This window comes from Aythya ferina (assembly GCF_964211825.1).
Source record: "Aythya ferina genome assembly, chromosome: Z".
Lineage (NCBI taxonomy): Eukaryota > Metazoa > Chordata > Aves > Anseriformes > Anatidae > Aythya > Aythya ferina.
Genome location: NC_140299.1, coordinates 28,980,468 through 28,997,625, shown reverse-complemented (window position 1 = coordinate 28,997,625; position 17,158 = coordinate 28,980,468). Strand labels below are relative to the sequence as shown.

Genomic DNA, 17,158 nt, shown 5'->3' with positions numbered 1-17,158 from the left:
TTTCACAGAAAGAGTGCTAATGAATAACAATCATGTGACTGCTGCCATTGCTTCTTTTTGTTACCCTGTGGTTTATACTATTTGGATCTGACTATCAATTAAATAACTGTTCTTTCAGATCTGTTGCTCAGGTTCCTATTTTTAAAATCCTAGGACTGCTCTTATGTAAAAAGAATATTCCTGATATACTGTGAACTAATACAAGAAATGCTGGTCCCATCTTCTTCTTCTTTTTTTTTTTTTTTTTTTTCTTTTTTCTTTTTTTTTTTTTCTTATTACTATTTATTGCATAGTTCTTGGGGTAACATGCAAAAGCCAAGCTGTGAAAGAAGGCTAAGTAATTTCAGGAAATAAGGTACTACTGGAGGTGGGTTAAGGTGTCAGAAATGTGTCCTTAATATCTGTATGTACCAAAGTATCTTGACTTTAAATTATATTTAAAATTGACTTCAGACAAGAGCTAATAAGATCCTTTTCATGAAAAGTGTTATATTACCTATTACGTGTTTGAGTATTTTTTCAGAACATTTCTCTAATGTTTACATCCTGTGACAGGCCTGTTATTTTTCTAACATTTCAATAAGTAGATATATTAAATGTAGTAGAATAAATGTAGATTATCACTTAACCCTAGAGAAAGTATTTGTTTAGAAATGTTTTCAAGGCTGATGACATTTATCAACTCAAAATCCAGATTTTCCACTAGATCTTGGCATAATGGAAGATGATTATGGAGGTGGAGGTGGGGAAAATAGTAAAACCAGCATGTTGCTTGTCTAGGTGTGAAAATGGAAGTCACTTGCTGGGACGAAAAGTACAATTGGGACACTGAAGCATAACTACCAGTGCTCAGTAGCTGAGAGCTCATGGAGTGTAGATGCTGCTAATATTCAGGAAGGAATTCTAGGCTGTTTTCCCAGTTTTGAAAGATGATGCAAAACCAATTTCAGCGATGCAGTCAGTATACTATTTGTTTAAGACTGCCCTGGCAGCAGCCAAGGGTCTGACCCTTAATGGCAGCAATTTGTTTCCCTTTGGTTTGGTCATTGGTCTTTGACATTGGTCTGATCGGTTTTAAGGGGCCACATCTTTGCGTGGATCTAATTCAGAATTTCCGGGTGATTTGTCTGAATAATCTCCTTCCAGATAGCTCATGAGCACTTGAGTGCTGCTCTCAGACTAACAAAGCCAAGAAAAAATAAATCTTTTGTTATAATCTGAGCCTTTTCTTTTAGAAGTAATTCACTTCAAAACAGATTTCACCATCTAATTTTTGTTACTGTTATCCTTTTCAGTTTATCTCCAGTTAGCTGATCAATTTTCCCTCTTTTTCTTCAGTTTCCCTGTTCCAACCCAAGATGCAAGGCATTGCTCATATCAGTGTTGTGGCAAAGGGCGGGCAGCACTTTCTCCGCAGCATTCAGATATTTTCTTCATGGCTCTCCGTGTGAAGTCCACCTTCCCCCTTTCTTTCTTGAGAGCAGTGTACTCGTAGGCCTTCAGCTTGCTGTAATAGTCTGAGAATTTGTTGTAAAGTATGGAGATGGGCATGCCATTCAGGATTATACCAAACGCGATGCAGAGGAATGCGAACAGGCGGCCGAGGTGAGTTTCTGGACACATGTCTCCATATCCCACTGTAGAGATGCTGACCTACAGGCAAATCAGCAGTCAGCTTATTAGCTGGGAAGAGGCATACAAAAGGTTATCTCCTTGTAATCTTTCTAGATTTGCTCAGGGATCAGAGGTGATTCTGGAGCTAACATTCTTATACTTTGCATCACACACCTGCACTGGCTTTTTTGGGTACTGTTAATTTTATGTAAAAGTCCCCAGTTAAAATAAACAAACAAATAAATAAATAAATAAGCCCCTCTCCTGCAATAAAGACAGACAACAGTGCAGCAAGGCACCAGTCAGGAAGATTTTTAAAGGCTTTGTCTTGCAGAGGGAATTTCCAAATGGTTTCCCCACCACCGTGTCTGGAGGGTGGATTTGCTCAGCTGTGGATAGAGAAGGCTGCACAAATCCAGTGACAACTGTAATCCTGCTACCTCATTGTGTCACTGGGAACAGGCACCCCTCTGTGTCTAAATCCAGTGTGCTTATAAAAGCCGGTATTTTGGGACTTATTGTGTGTGTTCTATTTTGAGTATTACCTTTGCTTGTTATATTTATATATATGTGAAGTATGAATGAAAAACACATGAAAAACTTCAGCTAATTGTGAAATATATTTTGATAATGTTTGCACTGTTGGGAGATATGACCCAGCAGTCTGAAGTTTCTTTATAAAATTGCCTTCAATGTTTACACATATACAAGGACCTAATGAAAAAACATGTATCTTTCTCAGTCATCTAGAAATCTCAAACTTTTGCTGAATTTTTATGAATTTGTATTTGAAGAAGTGTTTGGGGGTTGCTGAAAATATTTTCGGTGTGCTTGTGAGTGATGGTATTTTATATTCCCAGTTTACATGAACCTGTGAATTTTGCCATCTCATTGTCTACATAGTCCATAAAGGATCTTTTTCCTGAGCCTTCACGTTTTTCTATTTTTAGACTACACAGATATGAATAAGCTTTGTTTTATATGGCCCATATATAGTACCAAGCAATGCAAAACTTTCTTTGTAAAATAAAGTTTTAAAAATTCCTGGCTGTTTGCTTACATGGTTGTTACATATAAATGTTGTACTCGCAAACAGTCAGCATGAAATAACTCCTGTTATATTCTTCCACTCTGTGCATCTTGATTGTTTATAACGTTTACATTTAGTAAACACAATTTATGTTTCTCTGGCAGGTAAAACTTGCAGGGTTCTGCAATCTGGTGCTTCCTTGTAATATTCATGTGCAAGGGATCTTTTGCAGCCAATTAATTTTATTTATTTATTTATTTATTTTACAGTATTCGAGGAGACTGTTTGTATCTGGTAATATAAAACTTCCACAGAATACAGTACAGGCAGGAGTTTTACTGTAATTCTCTTGTGGCTTTCGCACTGAAATAAGTCTCTGGAAGGTCACGGTGTGCAGCCTGCCATCCTCTAACATGCTAAATAAAATGTTATTTCAAATAAAGAAAGTATTAGGCTACATGAGACAGCACTGGATAAGCATATTTGTAGGATGCACCTGGTGCTTCCTGCGGAATAAAAAGGATTAGTCACTTGGTTTAATGGAAATTAAGTCACTGGATTTGAATGATAATACAGGATAAATATCTCCAAAAATAAATACTGAGATGAGGGCAAGATGTTTATCTCTACCAGCCAGGACAAAGCCATTATCCTGTGATAAGGTTCTGTTCCACTGGCACAGTCTTCGACATCACTGTGACAGTTTGGGAGGGAGAGCTGTTCTCTTGGGTGGGTCAGACTGTGGACACCGCTGGATTTTGATGAAATTTGAGTGATCTGTATTTCTTAATTTTTACTTTTAAAGAATGAATAGGCTTTAAAAATTTCTGTGTGCCTTAGAATCACAATGTGCATGCTCTAGCACATCTTTTGGATACACTTGCTCAGCTAAAAACACCTTTCTCACATAGTCATGGTTATATGGAATTCAGAGGAGTATCTAAATAATCATGGTGTTACCAGCTTGCAGGAGTGATGTCTTAAGATTTTTTCATATATCTTACATGTTCAGAAATCATGACAAACATGTGGGAAACTGCCACATTAAATCAATCACTGCTGAAACAGTGAGTTTGGCCAGGATTGCTCCAGCTGCTGGCTAGAAGTATCATTATTGGACAGTTTGGAGTTGCCTTCCTGTGGTCCCCATGCTATGCTGATTGTCCAGCATGAGTTCTGATCCTTTTCCAATCCGTTTGCCTTGGTTTCCTTGCCTGGGAAGTGATGGGGACATAGCCAGCAACATAGTCAGGTCCAGGGGGCAGAGGTGCTCCTGAAGCCCTGCCATAAGAATGGGTTATGGAGGCCAGCATTGCTTGCTCTGACAGGAAATACACATACCCTGCAAGTGATGGTGGACTAGAACAAGCCTTAGTGCAACGGGTAGCACCTAGCTGCCCTTTGACTCGACTCAGGCTGCTGTAAAGATGCACTGCTGCTGCAGCACAAAGAACTCCTGTTTTCCAGCACTCTGATGCTGCTGGCTGCAGTACAGGGAGGGATCAGCTTCCCCTCTCCCCATAGTCAATCCCCACCCTCCCCCCCCAAAAAAAATAAAAAATCACGTTATTGTATAGATGATAATTGGGAAACTGCCATACCTGAGCATGAAGATTATCTGCTAAGCATCTGCTTACAGCCTGTGCTTCCCTTTCCCAGCCTCCATTGTCTGCTAGTCCTCATCAATCCAGAGGTGTTTCTTTTGTATTTGTAGCTCACCTTGAAGGATATAACTATCATTTTGGTCAGCAAATAGTCTGAGAAAAATTGATTAGCATACTGGAAATAATTGCATGGCCATCTTTGATTGTAAATGCTTCTAAGGTGAAGCATGAGTTTGGGATGCTGAACCATTCTGCCAGTACGCTGTCAGAGCCAGGAGGCTTTTAAGTAAGGTGGAGTACTTTAAACTCTCATGGTTCTGTGTTCCCAGCTAAATCTTCATGCCCCTGCAAGAGGTGAACCAAACAACATGGAATACATTGCCTGAGAAACATCCCTCCACATAACAGAGTGTAGTACGGCTCAGCAATAGTTCAGACCTCAAGGAGATGTGCCCAAATGCCTTAGAGCAGAGACCCCCACGGCAGTCTCTAGAAATGAGGTCATTCTGCCTTCCTTTCCAAGTCTTGTCAGCAGAACCTCAGCCAGTTACCCACACTCTTGGGAAGAATCACACTCTTTCTAGCAAAGGCTGCAAAAATACTCAAGGTGACATTAACCACACATTAACCTCCCTCACTACAGACTGATGTGGGATTCGAACCAGTGACCTAGATGTAGAAGGCAGCCTATCCCATTATCAGCCTCCTGAGCCATGCCACTTATTTTTGCATTCATTCATCAACTCTGGCACAATATAAATAACCACCAATGTTTTGTGTGTATATATGTGCAGACGTATCCTGGAAGTGCCACCTAAGGAGCAGAATGCAATCTCTTGTGTAAAACAACCATTGGTCCGAATGAAATTTAATAGCCAGAGCTCTGGGACAGTTTGGACTTTGCAAGTTTGCCTGCCAGAGTACAGTGAATGGTACATAAACCATGTTTTATCATCTTGCAGTTGTATGATGGGTCACAGTAGATTTTCAAAAAGATCAAGAATGAAAATCCCATGTGCAGCTGCAACCAGCTAGCCCAATAAACTCTTTTTTTCTTTGTTTATTTTGGCAACACTGTCAATAGGATTTAATGGAGAAAAGCTTTTCTTTTCTGTCTCTTTTCCCACTTCTTCTTTAAAGGGCAAGTACTGCCTGCATTTGGTCAGATGGGAATTTCAACACTGTCTGCCTGATTAAGCCTTGATTAAAGCTTGCAACTGAGGTGAATGAGTGCATGCGTGTGTGTGCGTGAGTGAGTGCATATGTCCTGTAAGCTCTGAATTCAGAGCAGATGTTCACTGATCTAGGCCTTCTGTTTTCAAGACCGTCAGCTACTTTAGAAAGGGAGGGGAGAAGAGGGTAAAGGAAGGGTGGTGAGGGAGGGGATGGTCTCTAGATACTGAGCAAGTTGAGTTGTGTTTACTTACGGCAGCCCACCACCAAGCATGGGGGATGCTGGTGAAGTTGGTACTAGAGACGTCATGCTCCACTGTGTAGACCATGGCAGAGAAGGCGAAGATGCCCATGGCAATGAAGAGCAAAAGGCAGCCCACCTGCTGGTAGCACTGGCGCAAGGTAAAGCCGAAGGCACGCAGCCCCGTGGAGTGGCGGGCCAGCTTGAGAATGCGGAAGATGCGCATGAGGCGCATGATGCGAAGCACTTGTCCCACTTTGCCCACCCGTCCCACCTTCTCGATATCGTGCTCATGCTGGGAGCCCCGGCCTCGGGGCTGGTCATCATCAGCGAAACATTCAAGCAGCAGCTGCAGGTAGAGGGGCAAGATGGCAATGAGGTCCACAGCATTGAGCGCGCTGCTGGCAAAGCGGCGCAGGTCTGGGGTAGAGACTAAGCGCAGCAGGTACTCCAGGGTGAAGAAAGCGATGCACAGGGTCTCGATGTGCTCCAGGACAGGACGACTCTCCCCACTCTTCCGGTCCACCTGCTGCATCTCTTCCACGGTGTTGAGTGCCAGGGCCACCACGGAGATGAGCACAAAGAAGCTAGAGGCCACCGCCATCACTTTGGCGGTGACAGAGGAGAAGGGCTTCTCCATGAGGTTCCAGAGGCGCCAGCGCTGGGGCCCATAGTAGCGCATGTGGTGGAAAAGCTGCTCATTCTCCTGAGCCTCTGCCTGGGAGCGCAGCTCACGCTGGACCTTCAGCTGCTCACTCAGCTCGTCGCGGCGCTCCTCGAAGCAGATGCGGCAGCAGCGGGGTGTGTATTTGAGCCGCACGCCCCAGTAGCTCAACTCCTCCAGGAAGCTGCGTGGGCAAAGCTCATCCCTCACACGCAGCACCCCTGAGGCATAGAAATTGTACACCAGCTGGAAGACAGCTGGGTCACGGTCAAAGAAATACTCGTCTCCCTGGGCAGCATAGTCATCGCACAGGCCCAGCTGGCAGCGGCGGTCAGTGGAGGTGGCCAGGCGACCCAGGCGGGTCTTGGGGTAGATGGCCACTGCCTGGTAGGTGAGTCGGTAGCTTTGGCCACCGACGTTAATGTTCAGCACGGATGAAGTGGATGCCATGGCTGGGGCTCCAGAGGAAAAGGCAGGGGAGCAAGGAATGGATGACGAGGGCTTGTTTTCTCCCTCAAATGGGTCTCCGGTTGGCCATTTTCCTTGTTCTTTCTCTTCTTCTTCCTCATCTTCATCATCCACGTAATAGTTGTAATTCCCCTCTGGTCCAAGGAGCAGCAGGGGCTGGGAGCTCAGCGGAGCAGTGGCAGAAAAGCCACTCTGCTTGTCTAAACACATGTCTTCATTGTCCTTCCTCCTGGCGAGCTGTGGAAGGACATTTGCTGCTTCCCTCTCTCTTCCTTTAGCTTTCAGGAAAGGAAACTGCCTCCTCATGTTAAACTGCAACATACTATTTTCCCTTGCTCTTCTCCTTTCTTATCATTCACCTGCTTGACAAATTAGCACCAATCCTTTCTGGTACTAAGACTGACAGTCCTGCTCTCTTGTCTCTTCACCGAGGTGATATCAAGCACAGCGGCAGTTCTGCATTTTTCCTCCTGCCAGTCACCACTCCAGTTGCTGTTAAAGCTCACTGTGGGATATAGACACATGAAGACTGCTGTTGACTGTTTTAATCTTGCTGACAGGGAAGATCTGAGTGCTTAGAGAAGGGGATTTAAGGGCTATTATCCTGTTCCAGCCTCATGTCCCTCAGGCTGTGACGTGAATGATTATGGATCCATAAATCCATGAAAAATCAGTAAGGGGGAAAAAAATGTAAAGTTTTATTGCTAATAAACAAGCATACATTTCCCTAATTGAAATATATAGGGATTAAGAATAATCTGAAAATGAAAACATATGAGGAGCAGAGAGAAGACAGGGAACATTATAGATTTCTTTCATCTACTTCTGTATAGTATGTCTTGGTTTACCTTAATGAAAATAATGAATAATTAATATGCAGATATTTTGTGGGGATACATTACCATAAGTCTTTAAATATTTTCCAAAGGCAAGCAAATAAAAATCATTCCTCTTCATTCATGGTTAGCATATCTGCTGTCTGTCTGGTTGCCGGCACAGGTCTCATGCTACTCTGGGCACAGTTCAAGTGAGAGCAAGCATGTGGAGGGGTTTCTAGCACACTGCTTCACTTCAAACTCTTATTAAGATGCTGAGAAAGGGAACAGGGTGCAAAGCCACTCCTCCCTCTCTTGTAGGGCATGTTTAGTAGCATAAAGCCACGTAAGGTACCTAGCAGGACAGGATAGATTCTTTATCCTTGTTTTGGTGGAGGTTTCAACCTCACCCCTCGATGAGCTGGCTCAAGCATCTCCAGTAACAGTGAGCCTCCTGAAAGCCAAGTTGCTTCCCCTTGATGCTGGAAGCACTTCAGCTGGACTAGAGCTCCTCTAAAGAAGAGGATACACACAATAAATGTATGGCTCCTTCAGCATACTCTTAGTCCTTGAGTTTCATCTTAACATCAGCTCATTATCCCTGGTTTATGCAGGCTGGTGCAGGATGGGACATGGCAGTAGAAAACTACTAGCTCTGGCAACACCTTCACTGGTACAGAAGGCTGCAGTGTGAATATTTGGAGCAGCCAAAAGCTAGGTTTTGTTTTTATTGCTTCTCAGTCAGAAGAAATTCTTGTTGGAAATCTTGAATAATCAGAGTGATCATGTTAGTCATCCAAGCAATCTTGCAAGCGCAATTTTATTAAAACATTGACACAAATTCCAAACTACTCTTGTCACTGAGGATGAGAGGAAGTATCCTGGTTTCTGTCCCTGCTCCTCAAACACTTATGCATCTTACCAAGTAACTCAACATATAAGCAATCCCTAAAATGAAGATGTTTCTGTCTCAAAGAGTGGCAGCCAAGCTTTCTGTTACATCTTTGGCTATGTTACCTTTGTGTTCCTTCCTGCTCAGTATCACAGCTTCAACATTCCTGGCTTACCTAACAGCAAGGAGCATATGCAAGGCTAATTCAAACCAGGTTTCCCATGATAATGAGTGTCTATCAAAACAGTTTAGTAGGCCTAGCCTGCACCAGAATCATGGTGTGGCCCAAAGTGCTGCTGTGGTTGTACCACAGCCTACAGCATGGAACATCTGCCTGTGTACCTGGGCACAGAGACATAATCTGAGCAAATCTGGATCATTATCTTCAGGCCCTGGGAGAAACCTGTGATCTGGAAATGAACCAGCTGCAAGAACTCAGAGATTTCTTATACCTGGGCAGCAGGTACTCTCAGAAGCTGTTTTGGATTGATGTGACTGAGTTCTGTCCCAGCTTGAGTTCTTGCATATGACGCAAAATGATGCTGTTGAAAAAAAAAAAAAAAGCCATATAAGCAGAAAAAGTCTGTGAGATTATTAGTTTGACTGATATAAATAGAAAAAAGATCAGCTGCTGTTGAGCATATGTTTCTTCAGGGTCTGGTTATTGTCAGCTATCCAACAGAAAATGTTCTTCTACCATCATATCTCACCTAATTAATATCTTTAGTGGTACTGTAGCCATGAAAGTCTGCCCTTCGGAAATAATACATACACATAGCTTGCCATCTGTAAAACCAAGTGTTTCACAGTGACTGTGTATTGCTAAGGGCTTTCCATCTGCAGCCCTTTAGCCTGTCTTCTACCTGCAGCTCCCTACCCTTTCACACAAGCTGTCAGGACATTGTATCCCAGTTCACCTGCGACAGTATCTCTCCCTTGTTGTTCCCAAGCATACAAATAATTTTATTTTGGTGCCATTATGTGAAAAAATCACCTTTGTTGTGAGAATTACCGCTTCTTTTCCACGTTTCCCCTACCTCCTGGTTGTAGCTTTTACATTTACTAGGTCTTGACAAGGACAAGTTCTTGACAAAGAACTTCATAACTGAACGTTTGACAGTACCTTTTTTCTCAGACTGCATACTAAAGGAGACTTCTTCAAGTCACACTATTTAAGGCCTGTGTTTCTAGCAATTCATATTTAGGTGCTCTTGGAGGTGTTTTGTTTCACAAATTCTCCACTGCCCACTCTCTTTATCTTTCTTGATGTAATAAAGGTAAGACCCATATTTATAGGGATTGTCAGTGCCTTATTACAGACACCCAGCTGCTTTGCAGTTTGCTTTGAATATTAAAACGTGCTGTGGTTAGTCCTCTAACCACCTCTAGTTAGCAACCTTAGTACAAATTAATGTACAATGTCAGGACTGTCTCTTTGTCCTAAGCAAACTACTTCAGACATAAGAAAAACACTGGTCTGCAATACCATCATTTTAGTACCAAAAAATATTGAATGTTTCTTAATCAAGATTCAAGCTAGAGTATAACCACATTCCTCTTGCCAGACTTCACTGTAGTATTGTGTTTTCCGTTTTGTCAGACTCCCTGGTCTCACTTCTGCGAAGTCTCTGGTAAGGCTCATTGTTCACTACTCAAAAGATCTTTTGTTTTTTCATACCATGAAGTGGCATGAGCTTCAGTTCATGACTGTCAAATGCCAGCAGTTTGTACACCTGGTCTAAGACCTTACACACTGCTACTAACGAAAGCAAGAAAGGTTACTAGCTTCATGTCTCCTCAGGCTAATTACTTTGACCTAGTTATTCTTGGGAAGGAAACTGTCAGGCACCCAAGACACTCTGCTCAAGCTTGCCTGCACTGATGAAATAGGTAAAATACGATTGCTTTATTTACGTTCTTTACTATGTTCTTTCAAGTTCTTTTCAGACATGATTCTGAGATGCTAGATTCTCAGCCCAGATAGGCAAGAAAATGAAGTGATCAGGTGGGACTTTCTTCACCCCTATCTTCTTCCTTAGCCATCTCAGTGTGTTGGCAGTAGGAATTGCATAACATTTTATTTTATGGATAGTAGAAGAGACATGAAGACAGTAGTAGCAGTGGAGAGTGCTGTCCAATCAGTGTTCTGGATTCCAGCTTCCTGAGAACACCATTTTCACAATAGGAAACTCTAGGTGAAATGGAAGAGGGTCATGAGAAGATGAATCTGTGTAAGTCTGTAAGGAGAATCTCCATCCTTTACTGGATGCGGGGGGAAACTTAGTTACAAGAGATGAGGAAAAGGCGGAGGTGCTCAATGCCTTCTTTGCCTCAGTCTTTAGCGGCAATACCGGATGTTCTCTGGATACCCAGTACCCTGAGCTGGTGGAAGGGGATGGGGAGCAGGATGTGGCCCTCATTATCCATGAAGAACTGGTTGGTGACCTACTACGGCACTTAGATGTGCACAAGTCGATGGGGCCAGATGGGATCCACCCAAGGGTACTGAGGGAACTGGCAGAGGAGCTGGCCAAGCCGCTGTCCATCATCTATCAACAGTCCTGGCTATCGGGGGAGGTCCCAATCGACTGGCGGCTAGCAAACGTGACGCCCATCTACAAGAAGGGCCGGAGGGCAGACCCAGGAAACTACAGGCCTGTCAGTTTGACCTCAGTGCCAGGAAAGCTCATGGAGCAGATCCTCCTGAGAGTCATCATGCAGCACTTGAAGGGGAAGCAGGCGATCAGGCCCAGTCAGCATGGCTTTATGAAAGGCAGGTCATGCCTGACGAACCTGATCTCCTTCTATGACAGAGTGACGCGCTGGGTGGATGAGGGAAAGGCTGTGGATGTGGTCTACCTTGACTTCAGCAAGGCTTTTGACACCGTCTCCCACAGCATTCTCCTCAAGAAACTGGCTGCTCTTGGCTTGGACTGGCGCACGCTTCGTTGGGTTAGAAACTGGCTGGATAGCCAGGCCCAAAGAGTCGTGGTAAATGGAGCCAAGTCCAGTTGGAGGCCAGTCACTAGTGGCGTCCCCCAGGGCTCGGTGCTGGGGCCGGTCCTCTTTAATATCTTCATCGATGATCTGGACGAGGGCATCGAGTGCACCCTCAGTAAGTTTGCAGATGACACCAAGTTAGGTGCGTGTGTCGATCTGCTTGAGGGTAGGAAAGCTCTGCAGGAGGATCTGGATAGGCTGGACCGATGGGCTGAGGTCAACTGCATGAAGTTTAACAAGGCCAAGTGCCGGGTCCTGCACCTGGGGCGCAATAACCCCAAGCAGAGCTACAGGCTGGGAGAGGAATGGTTGGAAAGCTGCCAGGCAGAGAAGGACCTGGGAGTGATGGTGGACAGTCGGCTGAATATGAGCCAGCAGTGTGCTCAGGTGGCCAAGAAGGCCAACGGCATCCTGGCTTGTATTAGGAACAGCGTGACCGGCAGGGCTAGGGAGGTGATCGTCCCCCTGTACTCAGCTCTGGTGAGGCCGCACCTCGAGTACTGTGTTCAGTTTTGGGCCCCTCGCTACAAGAAGGACATGGAGGTGCTTGAGCGGGTGCAGAGAAGGGCGACGAAGCTGGTGAGGGGCCTGGAGAACAAGTCCTACGAGGAGCGGCTGAGGGAGCTGGGCTTGTTCAGCCTGGAGAAGAGGAGGCTCAGGGGTGACCTTATCGCTCTTTTTAGGTACCTCAAGGGAGGCTGTAGCGAGGTGGGGGTTGGCCTGTTCTCCCACGTGCCTGGTGACAGGACGAGGGGGAATGGGCTTAAGTTGAGCCAGGGGAGTTTTAGGTTAGATGTTAGGAAGAACTTCTTTACAGAAAGGGTTGTGAGGCATTGGAACAGGCTGCCCAGGGAAGTGGTGGAGTCACCATCCCTGGAAGTCTTCAAAAGACGCTTAGATGTAGAGCTTAGGGATATGGTTTAGTGGAGGGCTGTTAGCGTTAGGTTGGAGGTTGGACTCGATGACCTTGAGGTCTCTTCCAACCTAGAAAATTCTGTGATTCTGTGATTCTGTGATTCTGTCTTCATCTTAGGGAGTGCTGACTTTTCCCATGGTAAGGGATCATGTAACTACAATGTTTTTACACTGAGCAAATCACCTTCAGAGTGGAATATGCTTGCCTTCTACTGACTAAAAAAAAAAAAAAAGAAAGAAAAAAGAAAGATTTTTAATTAAAATTACCTTGAAGAATTTATATGGCTCTATATTGCTTCACTGCATTAGTTTCAGACTTGAAACAACATGCTCAGCTATCTGTAGGGAATTGCACTGAAAATTACATAAGGATTTGTTTCAAAGTGTCCGGTCACACTTTTTCAGTAACACCCAGTGACCTCTCAAGCTATGTTGACAGTGTAGAAAATACTTCTACTGGTGATTATTAATAACCTGATGATTATTCATGTCCTATTTGCTATATTAGGGCACTAAAAAAAAACCACAATGGGGTCAAAGGAAGACTGACTGACTGTAATGTCTAGTTAAACTGTGAGGTGTGACTCAGGCAGTGGGAGAATTACAATTCTGTTCTGTTCTGTTCAGGTCCCCATACCAGTTTGTTATAAACAGGGATTGTCAATAAAAAATAAAAAATAAAAAAAAGCAGAGAAAAAGAAAAAGAAAAAGAAAAAGAAAAAGAAAAAGAAAAAGAAAAAGAAAAAGAAAAAGAAAAAGAAAAAGAAAAAGAAAAAGAAAAAGAAAAAGAAAAAGAAAAAGAAAAAGAAAAAGAAAAAGAAGAAGAAAAAGAAAAAGAAAAAGAAAAAGAAGAAGAAAAAGAAAAAGAAAAAGAAGACGAAAAAGAAAAAGAAGACGAAAAAGAAAAAAAAAGAAAAAGAAAAAGAAAAAGAAAAAGAAAAAGAAAAAGAAAAAGAAAAAGAAAAAGAAAAAGAAAAAGAAAAAGAAAAAGAAAAAGAAAAAGAAAAAGAAAAAGAAAAAGAAAAAGAAAAAGAAAAAGAAAAAGAAGAGGAAGAGGAAGAGGAAGAAGAAAAAGAAAGCCTGAGCTAACACTATGCCACAATAACAGATATGTCTAAAGCTGAAGCAACATTTACTCTACCATTCCTCTCCACCCAGCTCAGCTGGACTTGTATGGAAGCAACAGTGGGCAAGAGGATCCTTGTTATTCTGTGATTTCAGGTATCTTTGCATCTTACCACCCCTTGCAGACTTTCTCAGCCCTGAAAACGCCATGCGTCTGCTGAAAAAAAAAAATAAATCCCTGTTTCTTACTGTATTTCTTTTTTTTTCACTTACCTGGCAACCCTGTTGCTTCAGTTTCCTAGAGGATGCTTAGAAAGCGCAAAATGAATGGGAAGAGTGAAAGAGTGGGTTAGAGTAGTCAGCACCACCAAGTTGCCCACATCTCTTCCTGCTAACACACTGCAGGAAGCATGTGCCCATGCAACCCCCAACTCCACCCACTGGTGCTGCCTGCACCACTGGAAAAAGAAAGAGAGGGCAGAGACAGAGGAAGCTGTTGCAGTGAGCCAGCTCCAGGAGTAGGCACCAGGCAGAGAGGGCAAAACACGACCAAGATTAAGCTGGCAGTTTTGTACCTGAGCCACAGTTTTGTTAGTCTGTGCCACACAGGGTAACAGCATTGATGTAAATAGTCCAAGGGATGTATCTGATGGGTGAGACAACATGCCTAAGCCCAGGAACCCAGGACAAGTTATCTAATCTACCATAGTTGAATGTATATGCTTATATGCTTACAGGTATGGAACAAAACAGCTGCAAAATGTGAAACAAATCTCTCCTTAGTATTTACATTCATATATTTGCCACAGACTATGAGATGCAGCCAGTTACTCGTTTCACCTGACATAAGCAAGTTTGATGAGTATTTGTGCCAAGCTTGCCTCATCCCCTCCATGTTGTTTCAACTAGAGGCATTCTGGAAGGGGTGCCCTTCTTTCTCACAAGCCTGGAGACTCTTCCTTGCATCCACTTAAAGTGGTTCATGTTTCTCCTTTGCCACTGACTCTTTCTGTTTTCTGCCAGCATCTCCTCCTGTCTAACCAGCCCACCTAAGTCCTTGCCAATATCATTTTCACATATCTACAACTCCATGACAGCTTTTCCCTATTGCAGTGGACTTTTTCTTTTTTTTCTTTTTTTTTTTTTTTTCTATTTAACAAAAAAAGACACATTTTTACTGTAGATGTTTTCTCAGGGAAATATCTCTGCTGTGATATACCTTAGCATACTCAAGCAGAAGTACCCACAGGAACACAAGGATGGCTTGTCAGCAGCAACATACCAACTGATAGCCCTGGATCATATGCATTAACATCTGTGTGCTAGCTCTTATTAGGTCCTAATCACATCTCATAGAGTATTTTATGCAGATGGTGTTAATAAATGACAGAATAAATTTATTTATTTATTTATTTATTTATTTTTGTAAATACGAAGAATTTTAACTACCATTGGGTAGGAAGAGCCTGAATCTCTGGACAGAAACAGAAAATGATATTGTAATAGATCGATGCTTGTTCTATTAAACCTTGAGCCAAACTATGTCATGTTTGAGAGGTATAATTTGGCTAAAATTTTGCAGTAAGCTGTGAGGAGAAAAGCCAGCAAAACTTCATTTGCTATTTCAAAGAAACCACATGTAAAAAGAGAAGAAGTGAGGCATGGGAGGCACGTGGAGCCTCATACAGAGAAATAAGAGAAATAAAAATCCAGCTTTCCCTGGGTTTTGGCTCTACATTCAATCCCAGGAGCTTTGCCCATGCATTGCTGAGCAGCAAACAGAGATCAAGATGCAAGATCCTGTATTGCTTTGTACTGATCTGGATCTACAGCAACTTCAGGCATTTGCATAGAGCACCAGCTACATGGAAAATGATGGTAAAGTCTTCAGAAGATGATATGCAAATGCAGCCTAGCTTCTCTGGAATTCCAGCAAGAGGCAAGGCAGCCTTTGCAAAGGCATGGACAGCAATAACAAAGCTGAGCTAGTGCAGGTGATGGGTCACCTCACACACGTATCAAGCAGAGATATATCACAGTGAATCAGTGAAAGGTTGCCAAAGACAGGACATATGGACGTAAAGCACTCTTACAGTTAAGAATAGAAAGCAGGAATTACCACTAATACCAACTATCTCCCAAGTTATGCAAGAGCTAGCTATGACCACAGTGAGCAGAACAGAGCTAATATGGAAAACAGGACAGCACATACATTCAGTAGGATGAAAATATACTGCTGACAGGATCATATTCCTCTGGCTTAATGAGTTCATAACCAGTTTTTACAGGTGGTATGCTGAGTAACAAACCAGGATACAAACAGTAGAGGGATCAAACAGTATTTTCTGTATTGCATATCGCCAGGCTTTCCATGTGCCTTGCTCACTGTTGCTTGCAGTGCCTTGTTCATAAATATTAATGGCTCTTCAGACATGGACAGCTGGTCCCAGCCCTGCACGCAAACATTAAAAAGCACAAAACAGCAGCAGAGACAACAAATTTTACTTAATGGGTGGGAATGAATATCAGCTGTATGCTGGGAAGCTGGAAATATGCTGGAAGCAGAAACAACACTGTGACACTCACACTCCTCTTAATGTCTGGGGGGTGGGAGGAAAGAGGGTAGTTGGGGGATGGGGAGAGTACAGTTGACAGGCTTGGTGTTTTCTCAACACTATATCTTTATGGGAAAAAAACAAAACAAAACAAAACAAAAAAAAACAAACAAAAAACAAACAAAAACAAACAAACAAACAAACAAAAAAACCACTTTTCCTGCTGACAGAATTCAGCTGCCAGTTTTACTTTGAGAGTTTGTTTTAGATTACCAAAAGGGAGAAGGTATGGACACACTCATCAAAGCACTTGCACTTCCTTTCCCAGGAATTTGTTTTTATTCTTGTTTTTCTGTTTGTTTGTTTGTTTTTTTATGTGTGTGGTGTTTTTTTTTTTTTTTTTTTTTTTTTTTTTTTTTTTTTTTTTCAGTCCAAAAAAGGACTTTTGACTGGCAGCATCCATTTTCACTTTTTTTTTTTTTTTTTTTTTTTTTTTGCAAAGACCTTGCACAAGCAATAATACCTCTGTACTAGTGAAAGCCATCTAAACCTCATAAATGGTAAAGCCACAAAGTAGAAATCATAGATGAAAGTCTGCAATGAGGAACAACAGCCCAGAAGTCCACACAGTCATTCCTGGCAGCAATGCATTCCCTTTCCAGACTTCAGTATCCTGCAGTGGTCTGGACACCCACCTGCTCCACGAAACAGAAAGAGTCTCCTGAGCTTCTTCATTTAAGCTGTATTGTCTCAATGCCAGCTCAGCCAACACTTCCTCATTTTCCCTGTTTGCATCACTTCCCCTAGCAAAGGCTACTGGCCCAGGTGGTAGTCACAAAATGACAGTCAGAGTTTATGATGGTCCATGAAGTCAGGATCTTGCAAAAAACAACAATAATGAAGTATGTGGCTGCATTCAACCTTGGATTCCTGGTGGTGGGCTAACAGTGAGTTGTGCTGGACTCATTTACAGGATGATTTAATGTGCCGTGTGCCATGGCCTCTGGATAACCATTCCTCCTGATTTATGTGTACTCTCACAGTGTACTGAGAACTGCCGATCTTTTATATAGACTTCATTGAAACCAGCTAACAACAGGAAAAAAGACAACTGATTCATGC

The 17,158-nt window shown here is 42.8% G+C and overlaps 1 protein-coding gene across 2 annotated transcripts; it reads right to left on the bottom strand.

Moving 5' to 3' along the window:
- Positions 1–623: 623 nt before the first annotated feature.
- Positions 624–16,808, bottom strand: KCNV2 (potassium voltage-gated channel modifier subfamily V member 2). 2 transcript variants are annotated; one of them, XM_084505231.1, is made up of 4 exons: positions 16,732–16,808; positions 8,954–9,043; positions 5,676–7,299; positions 624–1,653 (listed from the first exon to the last, which is right to left on the bottom strand). In XM_084505231.1, the coding sequence occupies exons 3-4, from the start codon at positions 7,113–7,115 to the stop codon at positions 1,378–1,380; spliced, it is 1,716 nt and encodes a 571-aa protein (XP_084361357.1). In that variant the 5' UTR covers positions 7,116–7,299; positions 8,954–9,043; positions 16,732–16,808; the 3' UTR covers positions 624–1,377. The 2 variants fall into 2 exon arrangements, with proteins under 2 accessions (XP_084361357.1, XP_084361356.1); XM_084505230.1 differs by lacking the exon at positions 16,732–16,808 and having other exon boundaries at positions 8,954–9,065.
- Between the last annotated feature and the right edge of the window lie 350 nt (positions 16,809–17,158).